General features: G+C 40.0%; 2 protein-coding genes across 6 annotated transcripts in view; both read left to right on the top strand.

Moving 5' to 3' along the window:
• The window catches only part of cep126 (centrosomal protein 126), a 333,901-nt gene that overhangs the window by 250,863 nt on the left and 55,352 nt on the right, over positions 1-27,686 (top strand). The gene's annotated exons all lie outside the window — the stretch shown is intronic.
• Positions 1-27,686, top strand: part of yap1 (Yes1 associated transcriptional regulator) — a 110,816-nt gene that overhangs the window by 51,560 nt on the left and 31,570 nt on the right. The window contains exons 2-3 of one of the 2 annotated variants that reach the window (XM_020537323.2): positions 8,384-8,502; positions 23,695-23,808. In XM_020537323.2, coding sequence (XP_020392912.1) covers positions 8,384-8,502; positions 23,695-23,808 — 233 coding nt within the window. The remainder of the gene's footprint in view (positions 1-8,383; positions 8,503-23,694; positions 23,809-27,686) is intronic. The other variant, XM_048597777.1, reaches the window with a different exon arrangement.

Genomic DNA, 27,686 nt, shown 5'->3' with positions numbered 1-27,686 from the left:
TTGAACAACAAATTGGAGGATGGCTCACTTTGCAATGAGCCATTGCCTAAAGCATGCTTGATAGGAGATTGATTTTGGCATGCATCATTGCCATCTTTCATCTGCAGTTGCTACAAGGGATGCTGGCATGTTCAAGCAAAGTTTGAAAGTTTCTGATGCTTGGTTATACTATGTGCAGTTAAGCTGATAATTGTTCAGGCCGAAAACAGTTGATTAAAATATGTAAATTAGTAAACTGTGCTGCTGTTTGTACTTTGCAATTAGCTTGCATGTACTAGCTGCCCCTTCTTTCCACTTCACTAGTAGTTTTGTAGCAATGATTTTCACCCAGAGTGCACCGTAGTTCCTTGAAGAAATTTGCAAAAGGCATGTTTTAAAGGCTGAAGAAAAGCAGTTTTCCCCAACCACCTGTTGTTTTGTTGGCCTAAGCTGGGTTACCCTGAGTAGTAAAAGCACTACCTGTGACTGTAGCAAAATACCAATTATGGCAAAGAAAATGTAAGTGTCTTTAATTTGGTGTGTATTGTTTGACTGCCAAATCATAATAGTTCAAGGTTATATTGGAAGCCTCTGTGCTGTGTGCTAGTAGATAAAGCCATCTGAGGTAGGCAGGTTAAAGATCAAAGTTTCACAGCTGCTCCATGCTGAATTTCGAGTCATAGTCATAGAGTTGGACAGCGCAGAAATAAACCCTTTGGTCTAACTCATCCATACTGACCAGCTATCCTAAATAAATCTAGTCCTGTTTGCCAGTGTTTGGCCCATGCCCCTCTAAACCCTTCCTATTCATAAACCCATCCAGATGCCTTTGAAATGTTGTAATTGTACCAGCCTCCTCCACTTCCTCTGGTAGCTCATTCCATACATGCACCACCCTCTGTGTGGAAAAGGTTGCCTTTTATTTCCCTTTTTAAATCTTTCGGCTCTCCCCTTAATCCTATGCCCCCTAGTTTTGGACTCCCCTAGCCTGGGGAAAAGACTCTGACTATTCACCCTATCCATGCCCCAATGGTATTATAAACCTCTATAAGGTCATCCCTCAGCCTCTAATGCTTCAGGGAAACAGCCCCAGCCTGTTCATCTTCTCCCAATAGCTCAAACACCCATCCCTGGCAACATCCTTGCAAATCTTTTCTGAACCCTTTCAAGTTTAACAACATCTTTCCTACAGCAAGGAGACCAGAATGGAATGCAGTATTCCAAAAGTCGTCTAACCAATTCCTATACAGGTGCAATATGACATCCCAATTCCCTGTACTTGATGCACTGACCAATAAAGGCAAGCATACCAAACACTGCCTTCACTGTTCTGTCTACCTGCAACTCCACTTTCAAAGAACTGTGAACCTGGACTCAAGATCTCTCTGTTTAGCAACACTCCCCGGGTTACCATTAAGTGTATATGTCCTACCCTGATTTGCTATACCAAAATGCAAAACCTCACCTTTATCTGGATTAAACTCTATCTGCTGCTCAGCAGTCCATCTGATCAAGGTCCCATTGGACTCTGAGACAACCTTCTTCACTGTCCATTTTACCTCCAATTTTGGTGGCGTCTGCAAATTTACTAACCATACCTCCTATATTCATATCCAAATCATTTATATAAATGACAAAAAGCCGTGGACCCAGCACCGCTGTCTGCGGCACACCGCTGGCCACAGGCCTCCAGTCCGAAAAGCAGCCCTCCACCACCGCTACCCTCTTTCTCCTCCTCCTACCCAACTTTGTATTGTAATAGCTAGTTCTCCCTATATTCCATGTGACCTAACCTTGTTAACTAGTCTACCATGCATTGTTTCTTTCATGGAAGCCCTGAATCTTGACACATGCCCTGTGAAAGAATTCAAACTAACTTATCTTTCCAGCTTCTCTGCTACTAGTCTGCTACATGGCTGTAACAGACCCAAGATTTTAATGAATATTTCCACTTTGTATTCTGGTCCATTAAATGTACTGAGTCAGCATCCTTACAGTCTGACATGAATGTGCACGTAGATTTTTCATCTTGGTCAGGTTCAAGCCTGCCTGCTCCCATTTTAAATATATTCAGTGTTAAAAGTGCGCAATCTTTTGTTACTCTTGGATTTGGGATTTTCGTGACTCCTGAGATACTCAGTGTTCAAATGCAACAAGATCTGGACAATATCCAGGCTTGGCCAATAAGTGGCAAGTAATAGCCGTGCCACACAAATGCCAGGGTAGGGCCATCACCAATAAGAGACAATTTAACCACTGCCCCTTGGCATTCAACAATGTTACCATCACTGAATCCCCTACTATCAACATCCTGGGGATTATCATTGACCAGAAACTCAACTGGACTCATCACATAAACAAAGTGGCTACAAGAGCAGATTGAAAGTTAGGAAGTCTGTGGCAAGTAACTCACCACCTGACTCCTCAAAGCATGTCCTCCATCTACAAGGCACAAGTCAGGAATGTGATGGAATACTCCCCATTTGCCTGGATGAGTGCAGTCCCAACAACACTTGAGGAGCTTGACACGATCCAGGACAAAGCAGTCTGCTTGATTGACACTAGATCTGCCCCCTCCTCCATCGATGCTCAGTAGCCAGCAGAGTGTATTATCTACAAAATGCACTGCAGAAATTCACTGAAGATCCTCAAACCCACAACCACTTCCATTTAGAAGCACAAGGGCAGCAGATATGTAGGAACACCACCACCTTCAAGTTCCCCTCCAAGCCACTTTCCATCCTGATGTGGAAATATATTGCCGCTCCTTCACTGTTACTGGGTTACAATCTTGGAATTTCCTCCCTCATGGCTTTGTGGATGAACCACATCAGGTGGACTGCAGCGGTTCAAGAAGGCAATTCACCACCACCTACTCAAAGGCAACTAGGGATGGGCAATAAATGCTGGCCAGTCAACAATGCCCATATTGTCCATATTGCCTCTATTGGATTTTAAAAAAACAAAAGTCCAGAGGCCCCAGTCAGCATCCTCAAACTTGTGCTGCAAATTGTACTGCAGCTACTGGGTAAATCTTGATGGACACTGCCAGCACATTAAAAAGTAACGTTGAATATTGTGTAGAAGTCACTTTAGCATTGATCTAGAATTCACTTTGTAAAATGCAGTGTTGGCTTCCTGTCTCTAGGGTAACCTGTAAAATCCAAAGTGGATGCTATGCCATACCACTATTTGGTGATCTGTAGCAGAAATGTAGGTGAGTTTTACACTGGATGGAGTTGTTATTGGCCAGCTTAATCAACAAGCTCAGCACTATCTACTGCCAGTTGAAGTTCCTGAATGCTGATGAAAGATCTGATCAACAGTAGTTTGTATTAATATCTAAATTACATTTCAAACCTGAAATGGATTAAGGTGCTTTGCAGGAGCATCATCAACCAAGCATTTGATGTTGACCCACCTGACCAGATATTCAGACAGATGACCAAAAGCTTGAGATTTGAGACTAGTGCTAGCCACGTTATTGTTTTTTTGGGACTTGAGCAATCATGTCAGCTTGGAGGAGACTACATAGTTGCATGTCAGCAAATAAACAGTTGTTTTGAAGCACAGAATTTGATTGCCAAAGTTTTTCATCTGCACTCCCCAGAACAAAAGTTGATAGCACAGGAGGAAAGGGTGCTGATTAGTTGGCAATTTGACTCTGTTTGAAACATTGCCATTGCAGAAAACAGTGGTAAACTCTAGGCTTCACAAGCACCTGGTAATTCACGAATGGTGCAAGGCTTGAACATGTTTTGTTACAGTGCATGTGTCCCTGCAAATGAATGTGAATGGTTTACACTTTGGCAAGTGTAAACAAGTCACATTATGAGCTTGACTGATTACCTAAATTGGTTGAGGTACCTAACAGATGTTTTATCTTGGGTTTTGCAAATGCATGAACAACTGATAAATCAAAAAGCCTGTTTCCATCAGTTAATTGTTAGGATGTGGAATATGTATGTCTTTGTTGCAGTGACAGATTTATACATAAGTGCTCAGTTGTCTGGGACTATGACACTGCAGGAAAAAGTACTGGAGAAGGAGAGTAAGATGAAGTCTTTGTAGAATTGCATGGAAGTATGCCAATTTTACACTACTACCTACTAAAGTTTCTTCCTACTGAAGTATCTAAAGTTTGCAGCAACCCAACATTACATGAATTCTGTGAAGGTTCATAATGTTGTATTTACATTATTTTGGGAACTTTGAATCTAAAGTAGCGATAAATGTGTTTGCTTTTGGTTCTGTGAAGGTGACTCTCTTTGAAAGGTTCAAAAGTCCTTTTTAAGAGTTCAAAATAGCGTCTCCAAGAAAGCATGTGACTCGAGCTAAGTGTGAAGGTAACTGCTGAAATGTTTATTAAGCTGAATTTTTACAATCTACAGACATGGGCCAGGGCTGCAAGCTGGCTCACCTGAGCAGTAAAATCCATACTGGCTGAAAGCTATTTTGATTTGGCAGTTCCCAGGCTATTAGATCTGGAAAAAAGACTTGTTATCTCCATGAGCCTCCTTAATTAGCAGTCCAAATAGACAGCGCTGGAAAAAGCCTGAGTTTAAAGGTTCAGTAAGAAAAGTCAGTGAGTTAGCCTGTGTCTCTGTGTTTCTGAGAGACTAGGAGAAAATCACATCTGGTGAACTTGTTGATGGTTGCTGAAAAGAAATGTTAGTAAGAAGTTTTAAAGTGAAGATAGGTGTGATGCTTCGAGGAAAAGGGTTAAATGTCTCCTGGCTATTGACGATAATTGTCAATACATGTCATAACTTTTTTTTTGTGTGTAATAAGTTTTGCTGTGTTTTTGCTAAAAGTATTTTGATATACTCATGTGAATATGTTCAGTGATGGACCAGATTGCAAAAATAAAACATTTAGGCTGTCAAGCCAGGTTCCAGCCTGGAATCTGACTTGTCCAGTCTTACCATCAACTGGGCTAATAACAATTAATGACCGGTCATGAAGTAATATTGAAGAGTAACCGATTTCGACTAAGTGAATTATCCAACTGCAGTAGCATTAGTAATGTTCACAGGTACAGTCTGAGTGTGAAATTGGTGAAAAATTGTGAAGACAGATGCCATAGCACTTGGTACCCATACATTTTCATTGAAAAGAAAGAATACTATCGTGATAATTCTAGATCTTAGAACTTTAATATGAAAAAGTTGATGGTGTTCTAGTAAAACTCTTAGGGTCTCAAGTAGAGTGGAGGTCTAACTTCCAAGTAAACATGTTCGCAACAATTTGGTTATGCTACATGTAAATACTCTTGGCATGAGATACTCTACTTAAGAGAAAAAGAGGGGCTGTCATGGGTAGTGCTTTAATGGAATATATAAATAATAAGTATGCAATATCAGTGCAGGGAGTGTTATCATGTATGTCACCAACTGTAGGAAATGTGAATTTTTTGGAAAACTTGCACAAAGCTCTCCTGCAAGTTGTGATATTTTAGTAAAAGAGACTTGAAAGTACTTGTTGGCATTCATCAGCGTGTGATTGGTAGGTTTACAAGAATAACTCAGCAACTTAACTTTCACACCTGAGATTGTGGATATATATTTAGTCATGGTGCAGCACTATACTTATTTCAAAATTTTGCTAGTTCATTTTTTTATCCTGCAACTCTCAAACTCTCTAAGACCACTTCACTTCCTTCAATTCTGGCTTCTTGCTCCTCCCAGTTTGTATTGCTTCTGAGTTGGTTATACCTGTAGTTGCCTAGCCCGAAGCTATGGAATTGCTTCCCCAGTCCTTGCTTCTGTGCCTCTTCTCCCAAGGCACCCTAGAAAACCAACATTTTGAACAAAATGTTTGGTTGCTTGTGCGACTCTCTACACAGCTACCTACCAGTTTCTCTCTCTTGTAAGAATGCTACTTTTAAGTATTTTACTACACTTAGTATATATTAAAGGTGTTATATAAATTCAAGTCATTGCATGAAATGTGACATGCTGCAGTTGAAGTAGATTGGGTGCATGTGGCTCAGTTGAGAAGCAAGTCTTACTGCTGTGCTTTATATTGTGCACGTGTTGGATAGATTTTTTTGAGCACATCTGTTTAAATTTTACAACAGCCGTCTTCATCCTTGGAAGTCTTACGAACTAATCACACTGCAGGTCATGTGTATTCTATATTATTTAAAATTTCTCTACACAAGCAGCAAATTGCACTGGAGGGTAATGGAGTATAGTTATTTTTATCAGGAGCCGCAGAATGAACAATCGAGCAATATCTGAGTGGAAAGCTTTGTTTAAGATTTCAGTAAAATATAAACATTAATGTGGTGTGCAATGGTTGTGGTGTGCAGATAGGATGTTAGAAAATCCATCATTTTATCAGAGCATATCTCTTTCAGGTTATAGAGGGGTTTCTACAGAATGAATCACAACACAATGCAAGATTTAGTCGTCTTGCTCTAATGCACAGTATTCTAATTGCTCATAATGCAGTGTATTTAAATCGCAGAATCCTACAGTGCAGGTGAGGCTCTTCAGCCTATTGAGTCTGCACAGACAAAAACTACTTAATCTACACTGGTCCCACTTTCCAGCATTAGGCCCATGGCCTTGACTGTTATGACATTTAAAGTGCTCATCCATGTACTACTTAAAAAGTTGTGCAGTTTCCCACCTCAACTTCCCTCCTAGACAGTGCATTGCAGACTCCCACTACCTTCTGGGTGAAATCTTTTCTCTTCAAATAGAGTAAGAGATATACAGCATGGAAACAGACCGTTCGGTCTGACTCGACAATGCTGACCAGCTATCCTAAATAAGTTTAGTCCCATTTACCAGCATTTAGCCCATGTCCCTCTAAACTCTCCATATACATACACACATCCAGATGCCTTTTAAATTTTTTATTGTATCAACCGCCATGACTTCCTCTGGCAGCTCATTCCATACATGCAGTACGCTCTGCATGAAAAGTCCCTTCTAAACCTTTCCCCTCTCACCTTAAACCTATGTCATCTAGTTTTGGACTGTCTCATCCCGGGGAAAAGACCTTGTCTATTTACCCTATTTATGCCCCCTTATTATTGACCCTTCAACCAAACTAAAGGGAGCAGCTACTTGCTATCCGTGCTGTCCATCAACCTCATAATCTTATACAACTCAATCAGGTCCTCCTCTGTCTTCTCTGCTCTAAAGGAAACAACCTGAGCTCAACTGGCCTGTCTTCATGGCTAGTCTGCTCCATCCCAGGCCACATCCTGGTGAATCTCCTCTGCACCTTCTCTAGTACAATTACATCTTTGCTATAGTGGGGTGACCAGAACTGTACACAGTACTCCAGCTGTGGCCTAACCAAGTCAAATTTGCTCATGGAATTTGGGCAGAATCACAGTTATTGCCCTGAGAAATAGCTAATAGGTGCAGCTTTGCACCACTGTAGTTCAGGTGATACGGTGTGCTGTGGCAGCACTACCTCCCAGCTTCAGTAAGTCTGTTGTAGCAATAAAAAAGGTTGCAGATGCAGAAGATGTTTTAAATTTGGATTTTGTAAGCCACCTCCAGCAGAGTTGTACGTTTTATGCTGAAAGGATGGCATACTACCTGCACCAAATTGACTGCAGTGGTTCAAGAAGGCAGCTCAGCAGCACCTTTGTAAAGGCAATAAATGGATCACAAATTCTGGCCCAGCCAGCAATACCCACATCCACAGAATAAATTTAAAAAACCCAGGTGCATTTGTTCTAGCCTTCTGGGGCTTGGAGAGCTGGACCAACAAAAAGCCTGGAGGGAAGAAGGGCAAATCTGGTGAAGTAGTGAAAATGGATGAATAATGTTAAGTTTGCATTAAAAATGAGGTTTTATTCTGAGCATTCTCATATAAGGTTAATTAGATGGATGGTTGAACTCTAATAAAGTGAATTGTACCTCGAAGATAAGGGTCAGTTGAGTCTTTTCCTTTTCCGATTGCACGTGTTCTTGTGTCCGATGTCAAGAGCCCAGGCTGTTAGGGGTGGTATAATGACATGAATAGAGGATTGGCTAACTAATAGAAAACAGAATTATGATAAAGGGGCCACATTCAGGATGGAACCTATTAAACTAAGGTAGTGCTTCAGGGATCAGCGCAGAATATTTAATTTTATTTACCATATTATTTACAATATATTAAAGACTTGGGTGAGGAAGCGAATGTGCCATCACTAAGTTTGCAGATGACAAAAATAGGTGAGAAGGCAAATGGTACTGAAGATGGTACCAGGAGGCTACAGAGGAATATAGGCATGTCGAGTGAGTGGGCAAAGTTGGCAGTGTACTCTTGGAAGTGTTCTGGTTCTGTGGTTCACAGAACAAATTTGATTTGTCAATATTGCTACATAATCATTTTCTCATGTTCAGAGTTATGGACATGACCACATGACTGTTTAACTTTTCTTTTTCTGTAGTCACATTGAACAGACCACAACATGGCAAGACCCAAGAAAGCCTATGTCTGTATTAAATTCAAATACTCCTGCCAGCCCAGCGTCTCTGCAGCAGAACCTAATGAACACAACATCTTCAGGTAAGCAGAGAAAAACGATATGGGAAGTGAGATAGTGGGTGGTGAAATTATTGAAAAAGAAGGAAATGAAGAAACATTTGTAAACCCAGCACGCAATCTCTCTTCAAATATATTAGTTATTCTGTGCACTTCACTTGTCTAGACTTTGATTTGAAAGGAAGTACAGCCTTGCAAAGTAGGAGCAGTTGTAGCAATTAGTCATTTATTTCCCACTTGACAGTGTCATAGACTCGCATGATGAAAGACGTTGGTTTGTCCGTTTGTTCTCTTTCCAGAATATTATTCTCCAGCCTTGGTAGCACTGCCACGAGAATCTAACATATTCATTTTGTTTAATGTGTGTGGGTGTGTTTATATTTCGGTGTATAAACAGTAACGGTAAAATCCCCAGTGCAGCAATGATCACTTCTATCATTCAGCACAAGCTATCTAGTAAAAGGTCTTAATGCTAACTTGGGGTTTGGTCACAGGTTTAGTTATGCATTTAGTTTAATCTGGCAACTACTACTCAAAAATGCTAATACATTTTTAAGCCAATTTTCTTTATTTAAGTGTCCTCCATTAGTATGTCAACGCAAATGGATTTAATGACAGTAGTGCAGTTCTTATTTAAGAAACATGTGGTTTGTTGGATTTCACTTTCTTGAATTCTGTATTTCCTTTGGTTACCAAATAACTCATTTTTCAACATTATAAAGATTTCTGATCCAGCACAACCCTGTGCATTGTTCCTCAGTGATGTGTAGAGCTAGAGGAATTAGTTTTGTCTGAAAATTTGAATACAGAGTAGTTTTAGAAGTCTGAAGGGGGTTCAAGATGACGTTGACAAAAGAAGAGAATTCAGTGTCAGTACATGAGAATTCAAGTCTTTTTAAAGAAAATAAAATACACTGTGACCAGAAAAATAGGTGCTCTGGAAGAGTGAGCCATTTCAGTGTTCGGGTTCATGAGACAAAATGAGCTCATTAACTGGATAACTCAAGTTCTGGCATTTTTAGTGAGAGTTACAAAGACCAAAATATAAAATCACAATCCACAGCCAGACCAGGAGTTAGTGCTGTGTATTGTTTGGTTCCACAATATAGAGAGACACTATTAGTACAGTGCAGATTAGCAAAGATGCTGTCTTGTATGAAGAAATGCAAATACAAAAAAGCCTGAAATGTTGAATCTGTTGTTTTGAATAGTTGAGATTAAGTTGATTTCAGAAATACTCACTCTGTTTCTTCAAATATTTATGAAGGTAGACAGTTTCCAGTGACTGAGTCCAGAAGAAAGGGCACCATTATAAAATTAAACAGAAGAAATTTAAGACAGAGGGGAAGATTTTTTTTAAAAAATCCAGGCATGTGAAGAAGCCATCAAACATAGTGCCGAAGTTGGTGATTGAAGCAGAGTCTTTGTCATTATTTATGAACAGGCTGGATACATGGTTGAAAGAAAAGAGAATTAAAAGGCACGGGAACAAGATGAGATCAGGGAAAGAGAACTACTGTTCGTGACAGATAAGCTCCAACACGAGCTGGTTATAAGAGCTGAGTGATCTGTTTGGTTGTTATTCTATGCAAGTAATTCAGTTTTCAACCTGAAATGTTCTTAAGATCTGACTTGTTTTTTTTCAAATTAAAAACCGCTTTGGTGTTATTTTCAAAGGAAGGTTGTGGACTGTTTGTTTCTGGAATTCTGTGGTAATCATTCTGTTTGTGTCACTGTATACTTATTCACTTAAAAACAGTGGCTAATTATTATTCTAAACGTTGGTTTGTTGAATGAATTGTACATTATGGTTTGCCTTTTGCACAGGCTCCGTATACTGCTCAGTTTTAGTGAATATAATCAGATTTATTTCACTATAAAATCCTGATTGGCTGCAACTTCTTATTCACAAAAAACTGCTGAAGGAAGTTTTTAAATTCAATCTTTCTGTAATGAAGTGATTGATTAATTAGTCAACAGCTACCAGCACAGAGACAACTAATTGAATCTCTGCAAACAATTTCATTGTTTATGTAATCAATTTGATCCAAATATTCACAACATTGCATATACTTTACTTTGAAAATGTTTCTAGCAAACATATAATGTTAGTGACAAAAAAAAAGCATTACCAGATTGCTGATCACAGAATTGTTAATAGTACAGAAGGAGACCATTCAGCCTGTACTGTATTACCTAGTGCCAATTTCCTGCCTTTCCCCATATTCCTGCACACCAATTCTGTCTAAAGTCCACCAATGCCCTGCTAAATGCTTCAATAGAGCCTCCCTCTACCACATTCCAGGCAGTGCATTTCATACCCTAGCTACTCGTGTTGTGAAAACATTTTTCCCCACATCTCCCTTGTTTCATTTGCATGTTATTTTAAATCTATTCCCTCTCGGTCTGTTTTGATCAGTCTGGCCATTTTTTTCTTGGCTCCCAAAAGCAAGCACGTGGATGGCCAGATGTATCCTAGATCATTAACACTTCTGACTGCTCCTGAGTCGCAGGCTTTTCTCAAGTAATTGGTTTGCCCTTTACTATCAACTCCTTCATGTCTTTAACCCCCTACCCCAATCTCCATGCCTCCCTGTCCCCACTCTTCATCTTATCTGTCTTAATCTGCTTCGTCTGCTCATTGCTTTTGTTCATATTTGCTTATCATTTCAAAATATTATTTCAAGGGTTTTTGAGGGAAAGAGTGGGAGAAAAGTTTGGCTTTTGTATCCTATCTTACGACGTGCAAGTCTGTTTTGATTAGCACAACGTCAAGGAATGGCGAATCTCATTGCTGGTCAGTCTTGATCTTTGTACTATTATAGTTCAGTTTGTAGCAAGCACATTCTATGCCAGAGTTTTGGAATAGGTTCGCTTTCCAATCAGTTGGTTCAAAAAATTCTAATCCAGTTGATTCTCTTTCCATGCTTGACATTTCAGATCCTTCGTGTTTTCCCGATACAACACGCCTGGGTGGGAATTTTTTGTTCTTTCCTTGGATGCAGCTGTCACTGGCATTGTCAGCACTTGCTGCCACCTGTAATTACCTTTGAGCTGTGTAGCTTGCTCAGCCATTTCAGAGGGCACTTGCAAATGAACCATATTGCTCTGGGTCCAGAGTTGCATTTAGGCGAGACAGAGTAAAGATGGTAGAATTCCTTCCTTAATAGGTGAACCAGAGGTGTTTTTACAATTAACGATAGTTTAATGGTCACAATCGATAAGACTGGCTTTCAATGGTAATTAAGTTTTGAATTCCACTCAAGCAGCTACCGTGATGGGATTTGAACCCATGTTCCCAGAGCAGTAGCCTGTGTCTCGGGATTACTAATCCAGTGACGTGGCCATCATGCTACCATTTTCCCATTTCCACATGATTGGAAATAGAGGCTTCTGTTAAATTATTGGAGAGTGCGTGATAGAAAAGCAAATTGGGCCATGTAGCTACTACCATCTTACGCAAAAGCTAAGAGAACAATAACTGAGTAACTTTAAAGAAATGGAATGCCGAATATTAGATCATGGTATTCAATGCCTGGCTGTTGCAGGGGGTCAGCAATTCTGACACGCAATGGGTGGAGCCCCACTCTCAGTCAGCACCACCTATTGTCATGCAATCAGCATTTAATGACGGCTGTGTCTACATTGTACCTAAGGATACAGAAGATATTTATCGTTGATTAATATTTGGCTTTTGTGTGCCTCGGTCTCAAAAACTTCTAATCTACAGATCTGAAGTTCCCCTCCTTGTTCCCACAAATCTCCTCAGGTTTGAATCTTCGACTTTCTTCCCCACTCCAGATTGGTTCTATTGCCCACCCTACAATCTTGCTTGACTTAAAAATAAAATTCATGGTATTTGTTACAAGCAATGTCACTGAAAATTGTCTAGCAAGAAGGAGAAGGCTTTTGAGGTATCAGATTGGTTATGGTAACAGCATGGAGCTGGAAAAGGGTGTGAAAGGGTGAACTGTAGCCAGAAGTCGAAAGTGAATTGAAAGAACAAATGTTGGTTGTAAATTTTGTTTTATTGCTCAGTGGGTGAGGGTGAATAAATTCACAACTGGAAACAGAAATTGATAAGTTGCATGTTAAATAGCAGATGAAAATCTCCCATTTCAATTAACTCACTTGCTACAGGATTTGGATGGGGAGACAAATAGAAGGGGGAGATGGATATGATTACTCAATAGGGAAGACCAGAGAGAAACTTACTGTTTGGCAAGTGCGCATCTGTGGCAACAAGCTTCTTTAAAGTCATAAAGTAATACAGCTTGGAAACAGGCCCTTTGGCCCAAACTGGTCCATGGTGCCCACTCAGTTAGTCCCAATTGCCCGCATTTGGTTCATATCCTTCTAAACCCTTCCCATTCATGTACCTATCCAAATGTTTTTTAAATCTCGCTGTGTACCTGCCTCAACCACTTTTCTGGCAGCTCATTCCATATACGCAACTCTCTGTGTGTGAAGAAGTTGCCCCTCAGGTGGTCCTCAAATCGTTTCCCTCTCACCTTAAACCTATGCCCTCGAGTTTTCAATTCCCCATTCCTGGGAAAAAGGCTATATGCATTTATTCTATCTATGCTCCTCATGATTTTATACACCTCAATAAGGTCACCTCTCATTCTCCTACATTCCAAGGAATAAAGTCCTATCCTGGCCAACCTATCGCCATTACTCAGGCCTACTAGTCCTGGCAACATCCTCATGAATCTACTTTGCGCACTTTCCAGTTTAACCATGTCTTTCCTATAACAGAATGACCAAAACTGTACACAATACTCCACGTGCAACTTCACCAAAAACTTCTACAACTGTAACGTAATGTCCCAACTCCTATTCTCAATGCCTTGACCGACGAAGGCCAGTATGCTAAATGCCTCCTTCACCATCCTGTCTACCTGCTTTCAACGAACTATGTACTTGTAATCCTAGGTTTCTCTGTTCCATAACACTCAGGACCTTACCATTTACTGTACAAGTCCTACCTTGGTTTGAACACGTGTCATTTCAAATCTAATGTTCTGACAAAAGGTCATCAACCTGAAACATTAACTCTTAACTTTCCAATCATGTTTCCTGATCTTCCAGCATTTTCTTTTTTTATTAAATAGCTGCTAAATTCTTCTTAATGTTATATTATCTTCCCTTTTGAGGTGTGAATCCCATGATTTGCCAGCCTCGGTAATGCCTTTGGATGTGTACTTTCATTGGTATAGCTAACTATATGTACATTTTTTAATTGATTAATTACTGTTTACCTTCTGAAGAACTTTTCTCTCCCCAAGTTTGAAATCCTCTTGGATATCTCTCTCTCTCCCACTCCCACTTGTCTCAACCCTACCATTTCTGTTCAAGCCGTTTGTACAAGGATGATGAGTTGCTGTTTTCTTAAACTACTTTGACCCTTCTAGCACCAGTGCTTAAAATGTACAAGCAGAAGATGAAATTGCCCCCAGTATGGCCCAGAAAAGTCAATTAATGTTGAGACAAATGAGAAAAAGGCCATTTCATTCTCCCACTCCCATCCCTGAACCTGTCCGGAACTACTACTCTGAGAACAGACTTTGTCTCTCTTGCGCTTCTCTAAGCACACACTGTTTCTCACCCAACTTTTTGAGTGAATCTAGTGACAACCAACATGGTAAAGAAGCAACCTGTGATTGGAGGAGCTGCTGTGAGGTAAGTAATGTTGTAAAGGTATTGTCAGGATTGCTGTCACCTGGGATAACAGGTTGTTTTCAGCCATGAGATTGGAAGAATGAGGCAAAGGAGAGAATAGAGTAATTTAAATCTAATTTTGACGTTCAAAATGCACTGACATTACTAATGAGTGCCTGGTTGAAATGTTCTAGCTTTATGGCTATGTGATGAAAGTGTATTAGCTATGACCTCACCAGTCTGAGAAAGGGGTGTTGAGGTTGATGGCATTTTGTGTGGAAGTACGTATCTGTTGTTTTGGGGGGGGGGAGAAAGTAACCTTTTGCTAACTTTTGTCTGTTATCATTGTTATGGACACAGACCAACTCCCTCAAAATATGTTAAGATGATAGTCTAGACCGTTACCTTTTCTTAAAGGTAAGTCTGAGGCATTGTGTTCCAGATGCAATTCATTTGGTCAAACTACTCGACTTTAAGCGAAACGCACTTTATTTGGACACCAGTTAAAATGCAGACAAAATGAAAAAAGAATTGGCTTAACTGTAACTCTATTGAAATGCTTAACAGAATAATAAATGTTAACTACTAATTAACTGTTCCAATATAGTAACATCCCATAATACACCCTTGGCCAAGGTAAATTCAGTAAAATTGATTGTCTCACATGCAATTCTACCGACAGGAAGAGAACCCTAACTTTTAGCTGTAATAGAGAGGACTAAGAGCTTCCACATCAAACTTCAAGACCTTAACAACTGCAGATAGCTAAAACTAGAAGTCCTGGTTCTGTGGGAGTTTGGCCCCACCCATTCAAGCTGCTTCTATTGTTCTAACTTTTTTTTAAAAAAAAAAGCAAGGCCTCACAAGCTGTATACTTTTTGACTTCGAGCAGATCCCTAGGCATCTCTATCAACCTTTCTTCATTTTCAAAAAAGGACAAAATACACCTCTTAAAGCTTTAGTATTGTCTCATCATGTGCTAATTCAAATATGTAGTGTCTACAAAAAAAGCTTATTTGTGTTATGGTTTTAAATTTAATAGGTTAATAATTAAGGATGTTGATGAATTCTTCTAATTCTGGTTCAGCGTGAGCCCTCATCTCCCAGTTGTCAACACAAGTGTAAAAGATATTGCTACTGCAGCACTGAATCACCTACTCAATCAATAAAACAAAGAATTGTGGATGCTGGAGATTGGAAGCAAAAATGGAAATTGCTGGTGAAACTCAGCAGGTCTGGCAGCATATGTGGGGAGAGAAACAGCGTTTAAGTCCAGTGACACTTCTGGTGAATCCCGTTCTGATGAAAGGGCACCTAATATATCAGTTTGGCAGAGAATGGAAAAGAGCCCTAAAAAGTAATTCTCAAAAATCAGTGTCCCCCTAGAAAATCTCATGAAGAGCCCCCTCAAGAAGGAAAATATGATCCTGGACAGTGCATGCTCAAATGTTCTTCCTGTAACGAGGTTCCCAACATTGCATACCTAGCAACCATACAGACTCATGATCTCTTTAGTGCACAGTGAATTCATTACTCTTTAAGAGTAATGCTTTTGCCTTCCATGTTCCTGAGTCCCAAATGTGTAAATTGTTGTTCAATTATCCCTAAATGCTTGGATGCCTGATGCTTCCAGTGGCGATGGAAACAGTTGGAATGGTTGAAATAAAATCACATTGGCAACCAGGCTGTGTAGCGGAGTCTTGAAACCTGAGTCATCACCTGAAAGGGTTATGGCAACAGATCAATAGAAGTTTTCAAAAGGGAAATGGATATCTCCTCACAGTAAATTTTCAAGACTATGAAAGAAAGTAGGAGAGTGGGACTAAATGTACAATTCTTCAACATGCTGCAATAGACATGATGGACTGAAGGGTCTCATTTTGCATTGTAGTTCTGCCTCCCTTAAAGTCCAGTAATGTGCTGACATTTATTGCTCGAGCTCATGGGGAGAGTAGTGACGTGAGCGAGGTATGGGAAGCCTATCACCTTCCACCATGGTTTGCTGCCTTCAGGAGAGATTGAGAGAACACAAAGATGGCATGGCAATTAGTTTATATTTGCTTTAGTGAAGCATAACTAAGTATGAGCTGAATGCTTTGCTAATGTGTTACAGTTTTTCAAGACTATCTGATATTTTTGTTTGTACTCTTTAATGTTTACCTTCATTTCAATTTGAGGCAGCATTCAGATATTTGAAAAATAGTCCTTCAGCAATTGAGTATTTGATGTTTGCTTGAAGAATTGAGCTTCAGGTCTTATGTTCAGAAAAGATTGCCATGTTTTTATTATTTAATGGCACACTTTGAATTGGAATCTGACATGAAGTGAACCCAGGTTCTTGCACAATCTATTGAAGTACCTTCACAGCAGAACATGTTTCTGGTTTTCGCAGAGCAGCAAAGCATTGGTTTACGTTTATCAGGTTTCTTACAGGGTCTCAACTGCGCTAGAAACAAGTCAGATCCCCCCTGTTTAAATAAGAAAATACAGGCTGTTCTTACAGCTCTTAGTGGCCAGATTCAGAAAGTTAGATTTCATGAACCATCTCAAGGAGCAGAGCAGTTGGGAGTGAAATTTTAATACTGTATGTTGAAATTTAAAAACGTGCAGCAGTCTTCTATTGTCTGTGAATTTATCTGAAGAACTCGGCTAGAGATGGGGCTGTAAGAATGTATCTATCTTCATCCCTGTATTGTTCCTTATTGCTGTTCTTTTTTTTTATTGTAAATGCACTTGGGCTTTGAGTGACAATATAACTTAACTGAGCCATACAGTAAACTTGCGTTGGCTGTACTCATTACTGCAGCTTATAGATTTAAGTTGACCAAACTGAGGGTAGGCCATGGAACAATATCCCACTTTGATTTATCTTTTTGTGGAGAATGCTTTCCTCACAAATGCCAACTTGGAGGAAAATTTGTTTTCAGTTGGAGGGGGTTGAAATTTTAGTAAAACAAACTAATACTTAGAAACTAAATTGCAAAAATGGGCATTGCCTATCAACCAAGAATTAATATCATTTCCAATTTTCACTAAAACAAAATGCTATAGATGCTGGAAATCCAAAATGAAAACACAACATATTAAAGAAGGGCAATTGCTAAGGTAGAAACCGCAGAGAGAGAAACAGTTAACATTTCTGGTTGTGATCTTTTTTCGGAACTGGGGAACAGTGACTTTGAGCAAGTGAGAGGGAAAAGGGTGAATGAAATGAAAGCTCTGATTGGATAATGGACTGAATGTATCAAGGGATAAAGGTTTCATTCTACAAGACCAATTGGAATGGTCAAGAAATAAGTAAAAATTTTAAACGTGATCCCTAATTGATGTCATCCGAATGCAAAATGAAGGAAAATAGAGAAATGACGAGTGAAAAAAACCAAGCCAACAAAACAAAACCGAATAAAGCGGGAGAAGAACTTAACTTTGAGTTCCTAAAATGCCCAACCAAGAGATTTGCTGCTGTTTCTTGAACTTGTGTTGAGCTCCATTAGGGGTACAGCAGAGTAAAGACAAGTCAGAGTGGAGCAAGGTGGAAAAAATTTTTAAATGACTTTACACTTGGAACCAGGGTTCCGTAAAGTGGCTATTTCCTCTGCAGTTGGTCTCCCCTCGGAAGAAAGGATTCCCTTGTAAAATGAGTAAAGTATATTAAATTTAGAAAGTGAGAGTCACAGAGTCATACAGCTTGGAAACAGACCCTTCGGTCCAATGAGTCCATGCCGAACGTAATCCCAAACTAAACTGGTCCCAACCTGCCTGCTCCTGGTCCATATCCCTCCAAATCTTTCTTATTCATATATCCATCCAAATGTCTTTTAAACATTGTAATTGATCCGCATCCACCACTTCATCAGGAAGTTCATTCCATACGCAAACCACCCTCTTGAAAAAAAAAAGTTTGCTCGTGTCTTTTTTAAATCTCTCTCCTCTCACATTAAAAATGCCATCAACTCTATCTTGTTATCTTATAAACTTCTATCAGGTCGTCTCTCAATCTCCTATGCTCCAATGGAAAAAGTCTTAGCCTATCCAGCCTTTCTTTATAACTCAAACTATCCATACCTGGTAACATCCTGGTGAATCTCTTCTGAACCTTCTCCAGCTTGATAATATCCTTCCTATAACTGGGTGACCAGAACTGGATGCAGTATTCCAAAAGAGGCCTCACCAATGGTCCTGTACAACTGCAACATAATGTCCCAAAGCCTATGCTCAAAGGACTGAGCAATGAAGGCAAGTGTGCCAAACACCTTTTTAACCACTCTATGTGACGCAGTCCTTAATTGCTGTGACATCTGTCCTTGGACAGTGAGAAGTAAAAGGGTACTTATTGCACTTCCTGTATTTGCATGGAAAGTTTTAGGAAGAAAGGGAGGGGATGTTAGGGGTGATTAAGCAGCAGGCCAAAGTTTTGGGAGATAGAATCACCAGTTCCCATTGCTGAAAGGGGAGGTGGAGATGTTTGGTGGCTTCACTGTTTCAGTCATGGAGGAAATAGATCTGGTGAATATGGAAGCTTATGGGGTAAAAGGCAAGAATCAGGGGGACTTTATGATTCTGGTTTGGAGGGGGAGGATTAGCGTAGAAGTACAAAAATATATCAGATACAGAGGGCTTCATCAACCCAGCAGGTGAGGTGGCTGCTTGTGAGTAGAAACTTTGAAGATATAAAGAAAGACATCAAAGTGCTAGTATGGGTAGTATCAGTTTTGCTGTTTATGGTTGTAGCGTCCTGAGTGGCCCATTCATGTTTGATCAGTAATTGGAATATATATTTATTAACACTTTTTAATTAATGGCTTTCCTTACAGCCTGAAAATTGTGGAACTTAATTTCAACTAAACTGAGTGTCACCAAGCAACAAATAATTCCAACAGAAACCAGTTTAGAAGAAGGGGCACCAGACTCTCAACATTAACTGATTTCTCTCCACAGATGCTGCCAGACCTGAGATTGTCCAGCAATTTCTGGTTTCTACTATCCGCAGTTCTTTGGTTTCTTTCCAATAAAATCATGCCACTACGACTGAATAAATTGTATCCTAGGCTGTTTAAGACAGCAGGGAGGAATAGAGAAAATAGATCATTTTCTGATCCTCGCTAGATGCAGTTGAGGTACTAGAGGTTTAGATGTCTGCAATGTTGTACCCTTTATTCAAAAAGGGTACGAAGGATCGGCCTGTGTTTATAGGCTGGTCAGTCTTACCTTGGTGCTGGGAAAATGACTCGAATCAACATTGAGATAAAGAATTAAATGGCATTAGAAGAGCACAAATTAACCAGCGGTAGTCAGTATTGTTTTATAAAGGGTAGTTTGTCTCATTACCTTGATTAAATGTTTTGAGGAAGTAACCAGGAGTATTGTTGAAGTTCACACAGTGGACATGATCTCTGTGAATTTTGTTCTGGCATTGACAAAATCCTAAGTGGCAGACAGTTGAGAAATTAAAACACTGGGATAGAGCAGAATACAGTGAGTTGGAACCAAAATTGGCTCTGACAGGAAGTACAGGGTAATATTCAGTGAATGTTTTCTGGAATAGAAAGTGGGTTCCAGTAATGTTCCGCAGGGTTCAGTTTTGATCCTTTGCAATTTGGTATATATTAATGATTTAGACTTATCTGTGGGAGGCATGATTTGGAAATTTGTAAATGACACAAAAATTGCCAGTTTGTTGATAATGCAGAGGATGCTGTTGACCGCAGGATGATGCCAGAGCTTTGCTCGAGAGAGCAGAAAAGTGACAAGTGGTATTCAAACCTGAGAAATATGATTTTATACAAGAAGGGGAGGGTAAACCAAGAAAGGGAATACACCATAAACAGGAGAGTGTAGACAGGAGCAGAGGAAGTGAGAGACCTTGGAAAGCATGTCCACAGGTTCCTGAAGGTGACAGGACAGGTAGATAATGTAGTAAAGATGATGTATGGGATGTTTTCCTTCATTAGGCAAGCTATTAAATACAAAAGTAGGATGAAATGTGGGAACTGTATAAGACACTGACTGGAGCACAACTGGATGTTTGTGTACAGTTCTAGTCACCGCTTACAGGGAGGACAAAATTACTGTAGAGAGAGTGCAGAGGAGATTTACCAAAATTCACTGGACTCTGGGGTGGTTCCTGCAGATTGGAAAACAGCCAATGTGATGCCATGTTTAAAAAAGGAAGTAGACAAAAAGCAGGTTAACTATAGGCCAGTTAACTTAACTTCAGTAGTGGGGAAAATGCTTGAGTCTATCATTAAGGAAGAAATGGCAAGACATCTGTATATAAATTGTCCCATTGGGAACACCCAGCATGGGTTCATGAAGGGTAGGTCATGTTTAACTAATTTGGTGGAATTCTTTGAGGACATTACTTGCATGGTGGACAATGGGGAACCTGTGGATGTGGTGTATCTAGATTTCCAGGAGGCATTTGACAAGGTGCCACATCAAAGGCTGCTACGTAAGATAAAGTTGCACGGTATTACGGGTAATGTATTGGCATGGATACAGGATTGGTTGACCAGTAGAAAGCAAAGAGTAGGGGTAAATGGGTGTTTTTCTGGTTGGTGGTCAGTGGCTAGTGGCTACTGGTGTGCCTCAGGGATCAGTGTTGGGTCCGCAATTGTTTACAATTTACATAGATGATTTGGAGTTGGAGACTAAGTGTGGAGTGTCAAAATTTGCAGATGACACTAAGGCAAGTGGTAGAGCAAAGTGTGCAGAAGACACAAAGTCTGCAGAGGGATATAGATAGATAGTCTAAATGAGTGGGCAAAGGTCTAGTACAATGTTGATAAGTGTGAGGTCATCCATTTTGGTAGGAATAACAGCAAAATGGACTATGTTTTAAATGGTAAAAAATTGCAGCACGCTGCTGTGCAGAGGGACTTGGGAGTCCTTGTGCATGAATCGCTAAAAGTAGGATTGCAGGTGCAGCAGGTAATTAAAAAGGCAAATGGAATTTTGACTGCTATTGCTAGAGGGATGGAGTTTAAAAACAGGGAGGCTATGCTGCAGCTGTACAGGGTCCTGGTGAGGCCACACCTGGAGTATTGTGTGCAGTTTTGGTCTCCTTACTTGAGAAGAGATATACTAGCACTGGAGGGGGTGCAGAGGAGATTCACTCGGTTGATTCCAGAGTTGAGAGGGTTGGCTTGTGAGGAGAGACTGAGTAGACTGGGATTATCATTAGAATTCAGAAGAATGAGGGGAGATCTTCTAGAAACATATAAGATTATGAAGGGAATAGATAAAGTGGAGGCAGGGAGGTTGTTTCAGCTAGCAGATGAAACTAGGACTAGAGGGCATCGCCTCAGAATAAAGGGAAGCAGATGTAGGACTGAGGTCAGGAGGAACTTCTTCACCCAAAGGGTTGTGAATCTGTGGAATTCCCTGCCCAGTGAAGCGGTTGAAGCTACCTTGCTGAATGTTTTTAAGGCAAGACTAGATAAATATTTGAACAGTAAAGGAATTAAGGGTTATGGTGAGTGGGCAGCTAAGTGGAGCCGAGTCTCAAAAAGATCAGCCATGATCTTATTAAATGGCAGGGCAGGCTCGAGGTGCCAGATGGCCTACTCCTGCTCCTAGTTCTTATGTTCTTATTTACAAGAGTATTGCTAGCACTTGAAAATGTGTATAAGGAAAAATTGGATAGGCTAGAGTTGTTTCTCTTAGAATAGAGGAGGCTAAAGATGGTGCAGCCAAGGTGCGCAAAATCATGAGAACTTGGGTAGAGTGGACAGGAGAACCTGCTTCCTGCAGCAGAGATGTTAATCAGGGGCAACGGAGTCAAGGTGATCGGTAGAAGGGTTAGAAAGGACACGATAAAAAAAACACCTTTCCAGAAGGTGGTGGATGGTGGATTGAATTAGTTGTTCAGTTTGTGGTTGAAGCGGAAGTCCTTGACTCTTCTTTTAAGAGATACTGGCACTATATAACCTGCTAAGCTATGCACTAGGTACTGGATGGCGAGATTAGATCGAGTGACAAGTTTATTTAACCTGCACAGACAGGATGGGCTGAAGAACCTCTTTATGCTGTAACATTTCTGTGTTCTATGGTGTTACTAGTCATTGACAATTCTATATTTGCAACATTCAAATTACAATTTGCAGATAGTCTATTCCTTGGTATCTCATTTGTCTTGAAGTCCTCTCCAGAGGTATGAGAGATTCCAGTGAGTTAATTCTGAAGTTCAAATCTGTTTCACAGAAATTCATTTAGTCTGGTGGATTCTGTACTTTGGTAGAATTCCATTCACTTTCTGTGAGTAATATTCCATGAATGAGAAGAAACCCTAACCTCTGTTGGAGTATGTTCCTATTATCATTGGTAAATTTGGAGATAACATTTTCCTTGATGCTTTGTTCTGTGGAATGGGATTACTTACCAGTGAGTATTAACAAGTCCGATTGAATATCCTCACAATAGTAGACTCAGTTATTTTAGTGCTGTGCGACTTTTCTGGTTTTGTATAGCTCATCGGGTTAAACTTGCCAACATTTTGGGATTGCCCACCCCATACTCATGCAGTATTATTTTGGGAATGCTTTGGTGGAGGGATAATTGTAACTTTGTGCTATTTGCTCAAACAACTGAGTGCTATGGATTTTTCCTAAGTTCACAAATTAGTGTCTTTTTCCTATTCTGATATTCAGAATGAGGTATTTTGTAGCAGCATTCATACCCAGTGACATTAGTAACTCCTAGAAAAAGTGCGCAAAGTTTAGCTGAAAAAAATGAGCTGAGAGTTTTCCAGTACCAGTAATATTACCATGCTTGGCACAACGCATTATAACCAATTTCTGATTAACGTTTTTCCTCTCTTCTGAGAAAAATCTTCAAACCACCTCCCCCACCCTGCTGTCTCAGAGGGAGGGCATGTGATGGGTTAGCAGCTTCCTAACTGACCAGAACAGTTATGGGTCAACAATTCCTTTGTAGGTTCTATGTTTTATCATCCTCTGATTCCTTCTTCCCAAGTTGTGATGAGCCCACCATTTGGCATCTTGTCAAATATCGCAGCTAAGTTGATAATTCCCCATATGGGAGAATCAAAGGAGAGACAATGTCTCTACTAGTCTAGCACAATACACTATTGTATTACGCTTATTAAAAGAGTAAGATTTGATAGTAAGGGCTTAAGCCATCCGTTTCCTACTCCAGTTTTTTTTTAAAAAGTGATCTGGGGAAATGAGTAGTTATTACACTTCCTCAGTGCTCCTTTATGGAGTGAAAGGGGACATACTTGAACCTCAGTTCTTCCAGTCCCCTGTGGCTCATTCACTGGCTGCATCTGAATTGAATATTGCAAGTCTCAAAACTGTATTAAAAAATAATTCTGGCAAGATTACGCTTTAGTGATTTCCCCTATACAGTTGCAAGCAAGAGCTTTGCATAAATAAGCAAGTTAAAATATTTATTTAGTTTTTTGTTTTTTAATTATGTCAAAACAAATTTACTTGTATTCTTTTTCAATATTGTTTTCTGATAGTCATGTAACTATTGAGCTTGCAAAATTTCATTTTTAGCAGCCCACCATAAATTCCTTTACTTTTCGTTCAGGCCCACTTCCTGATGGCTGGGAGCAAGGCATTACCCCAGATGGGGAGATTTACTACATAAACCACAAAAACAAGACCACCTCTTGGTTGGACCCAAGGCTTGATCCGCGTTATGGTAAGTGAGCCTTTGCAGGTAATGCTTGACTTGTTTTTTAGCTGTCCAGCCAAACTTTGTAGTATTCCTTGTGGAAATTTTTAAACTGAGCAGCTTGCTGTGTGTTGTTGTGCTAGTCTCCAACTGGCGGGAGCTAAATCAAAACAGTGTGCAGATCACTGAGCAGGTCAGGCTGGGAGGACAGAAACTCTTTGAAGCTTAACAAGTGTTGACCTAGGACCATTATGGGCCCCAACTGAAGATTAGCTTTAACTCTTCCTTTGCCACAAGTATGAATATTGTAATGACACAAGTGGGTTTTTCATCTTGCTAATTTGTCTTGCCTTTCCTATGTAAGTTAATAAACGTTGCAAAAGAATGAATACATATTCCAGGTTTAATTCTTGGCAGTTGTTTGGCTTATTTGGTTCCCAAACTGAAATTAGTGTTTAATGTCTGTTCAATTGCATGTTGTCACCTTCAGAGGCAATAACTATAAGGACTCTGCTGGAATATGGTAGAAAAAAATCTTTCTGAAATAAGGTTGGTTAGCTATTGAAATGCATCTGTTTGCTTTAGGGAACTGTTTACAGCACCTTTACGTGCTCATGCAGATTTTTATTCCTGCTTTCCCTGTGTGGGCCCACCACTTGCAAGTCTGCACATAACATTGCCAAAGTATCCCAGACAGGCTTAAGTGTGTGCCAGGACTTTCTTTGCGGTCAGGCACTTAATCTTTTCCAGACCTTTTGAGTCAAAGAGCTCAAGTGTAACTGAAGGCAAAGCGAGTTTGGGGGCTGGGGGCTTGCATGTGTGCTGGTGCAGACTAGATCTAAAACAAAGCTAAATAGAGACAAGCTGTTAGTTGTATTGAACTTGAAAGAGTTTTCCTCTTCCATGTGAGGTCAGGGCCATTATATTGTGGTTTTCATTTATTTTGTTCTGCAAGCCAAGAATATTTTAAGTTGCTGACCTTCATTGGAAGCTTGAGCCCACATTGTACAACTAGCATGTTATTTTTTTCTACAGTTGGGTTATTTTTTATTGGTCCATAGTGACTAGGTGTAGTTTATAATGGCCAGAATTGGGTGAAACATGTACTGTGATTCTGGAGGAACGCTGTTTGCGTGCAGTCCTATAAAAGATCCTTCCTTTAATGCTCTTGTTGACTGTTATTGGAAGCAACATACTGTTTTTCTGTAGCAGGATTAAAACGTGATGTTAACAACAGTATGAAGTAGACCACCATATTGAATGTGGTAATTGAATAGGAAAGCAGCGATTCTGTGACAGCCCAGATCTGATCGTAGAGTCCCTACAGTACGAAAGCAGACTATTCAGCCCATAATCCATACTGACCCACCCCCTTACCCTATCCCTGTAAACCTACATTTCCTGTGGCTAACCCACCAAGCTTGCACATCTAGTGAAATGTGCCACAATTTCCTAAATTTAGGAACCAAAGTGTAAAGTTTCTGCTTGGGTGCACTTGATGCTTTTAATGCAAGTTGAAAACCTCTCCCCGTAGCACAAACTTCACCTGGTTTCTGCTTAAATAGGACATATCGTCAAATGTAAAACCTGCCTTGCGCTTGTGTAACTGGATATCATTTTTAAAAAATTCTGACTGTAAAATTTAACTTAAAACACACTTGTCATTCTTTAAAACAGCTGAAAACTTGTCTTAAAAATAATTTTTTAATCATTATAGGTGTACTTCTAATCAACGTTACTTTTGAGGTGTATAGAGTCATAGACATCTACTTTACAGAGAAGATGCCCTTCAGCTCATCGACTCTGCGCTGGGCAAAAACAAGAGCTTAACTATTCTAATCTCATTTTTCAACACTTGGCTCATAGCTTTGTACGCCTTGGCATTACAAATGTACATCTAAACACTAAATACATCACGGAAATGGACTGTTTTGGTCCAACTTGTCAATGCCAACCTAGTTTCCCAAACTTAAACTAGCCCCATTTGTCTGTATTTGGCCCATATCCTTCTAAACCTTTCCTATTTGTCTACCTGTCCAAATGTCTTTTAAATGTTGTAACTGTACGTGCATCTACCACCACCTCTGGCAATTCATTCCACATATGAATCACCCTCTGTGAAAACTGTTTTCCTCACATCTCTAAACGTTCTGCCCCTTACCTTTAAATCTATGCCCCCTCCACAGTCATTGAACTCGCCATTGTGGGAAAGTATCTAATATTGGATATCTCAATCATGTCCCTCCTCAATCTCCTCTGCTCCAAGGAAAACAACCCCAGTCTTTCCCGTCTTCATAAGAAAAACTTTCCAGCCCAAGTAACATCCTGTTAAATCTCCTCTACATCCTCTTCACTGCAATCACATCCATTCCTACGATGTGGACTGTAAACAATACTCTAGCTGTGACCTACCCAATGTATTATAGTTACGGCATCACCTCCACGCTCTTGAATTCTATGCCTTTACTAATAAGGTCAAGTTAGTCAGAGATGACCTCCCCTTAACAAAGCCATACTGCCTGTTCTCGATTAATCCCTGCCTCTCCAAACGTGCATTAATTCTGTTCCTCAGAATTGCTTCTGATAGTTTCCCTCCTACCAAGCTTAGACTGATTGGCCTGTAGTTTCCTGAGTAAGAATGGAAAATGCTCAGAAGATCTGAGAACATAGTGAAGAGAGAAAGAGTTACTGTTTCAAGCAGTGTCTTTCAAAAGAATTGTAAGAATTAACTTTAAGAATATATTAAGCCACTTTTGACACAGCTTCTTAGTAAATTAAAGCAAAAATTGAATTCAGAAAGTTTATTTTTTCTACCCCTTGTTGCTCTGACTCTTAAAAATACCAGTTTAATATTCAGGCCTCCCTGAATGCCTGCACACAAGTACAATCAGCAGTAAGTCTTTCTGGTGATTGGTTTATCCGGGAGGTTGCGAGGTGGGAATTCCCACCCAGCACATTATTTTTAAAGTTAATGCACGTCTTGGAGAATGCAAATTATTCTCAAACCTCTATCATCATTTTTGGTAATTATGCCAATTTCAGCACCAAAAAAATTCTAGCACAGTCAAGCTCTCGGCCCAAATGAGAGGATAAGTATGATTTCTGATCTTTACTGAAATGAGAAATAAGTCTGTTCTTTTAGTCTATTTGGAGAGTAAAGTAAGGGAATGTCTTGTTTCATAGTCCTCTGTATTGATCCATGTTAGAACTTGTTAGGTTTCCTGGATTTTACAACGATGGAAACAAAACCAACTGCATTCTGCTACGTATTAATCCAGGTGACAAGCAAAACAAACGTTTTCTTGTTGTGCACCATTGTATTTGCAAAAGATGAAATGTGAGGTTCCAATTTCACTGAAGCATTCATGGGAGAAAAGTGAAATATGTAGTGTTATTTAAATGGAATAGAGCGTAAATGCTCCTGTGCAGTTATTAGCTGCAGTTTCTATGTTTTTCTGGAACAACAAAACTTTCTGATTGCTGATGTGCCTCATCATTATGGCTTTTAGAGTGAAAGCATAAAGGAACTTGATGGACAGGTTGACATGACTAAATGTTTGTTAGCGAGTTTCACCCAGTCATCAACATCAGTGATGCTGAACTTCAAAAGGTCTGAGTGTCTTTGTAACATTTTCTTGAATATCATTTATTGTCATGTACATTCAAAATAAAGTGGTGTGTAGCTCGTACATAAGCACCATTCACAGAATAAAATAAAGATAACTTAAAGTCCAACTTACCTTTGCTGCTATACCATGGCCAGAGACCGGCTCCGGGATTTCCGGCCCATGCTATGCTGCCGAGAGTGTCCTGCTCTGGGCTGCAACAGTCTGCTGTAGGGGGCCTACTCCGCATGGAAAATGAGAGCCCTGCTTTGGGCCTCTCAGGCCGGCCAACCGACCGAG

This window comes from Rhincodon typus, chromosome 6 (genome assembly GCF_021869965.1).
Source record: "Rhincodon typus isolate 14 chromosome 6, sRhiTyp1.1, whole genome shotgun sequence".
In the NCBI taxonomy this organism is placed as follows: Eukaryota; Metazoa; Chordata; class Chondrichthyes; order Orectolobiformes; family Rhincodontidae; genus Rhincodon; species Rhincodon typus.
The sequence above is the reverse complement of the archived record's forward strand: the minus strand, read 5'-3'. Positions and strand labels throughout refer to the sequence as shown.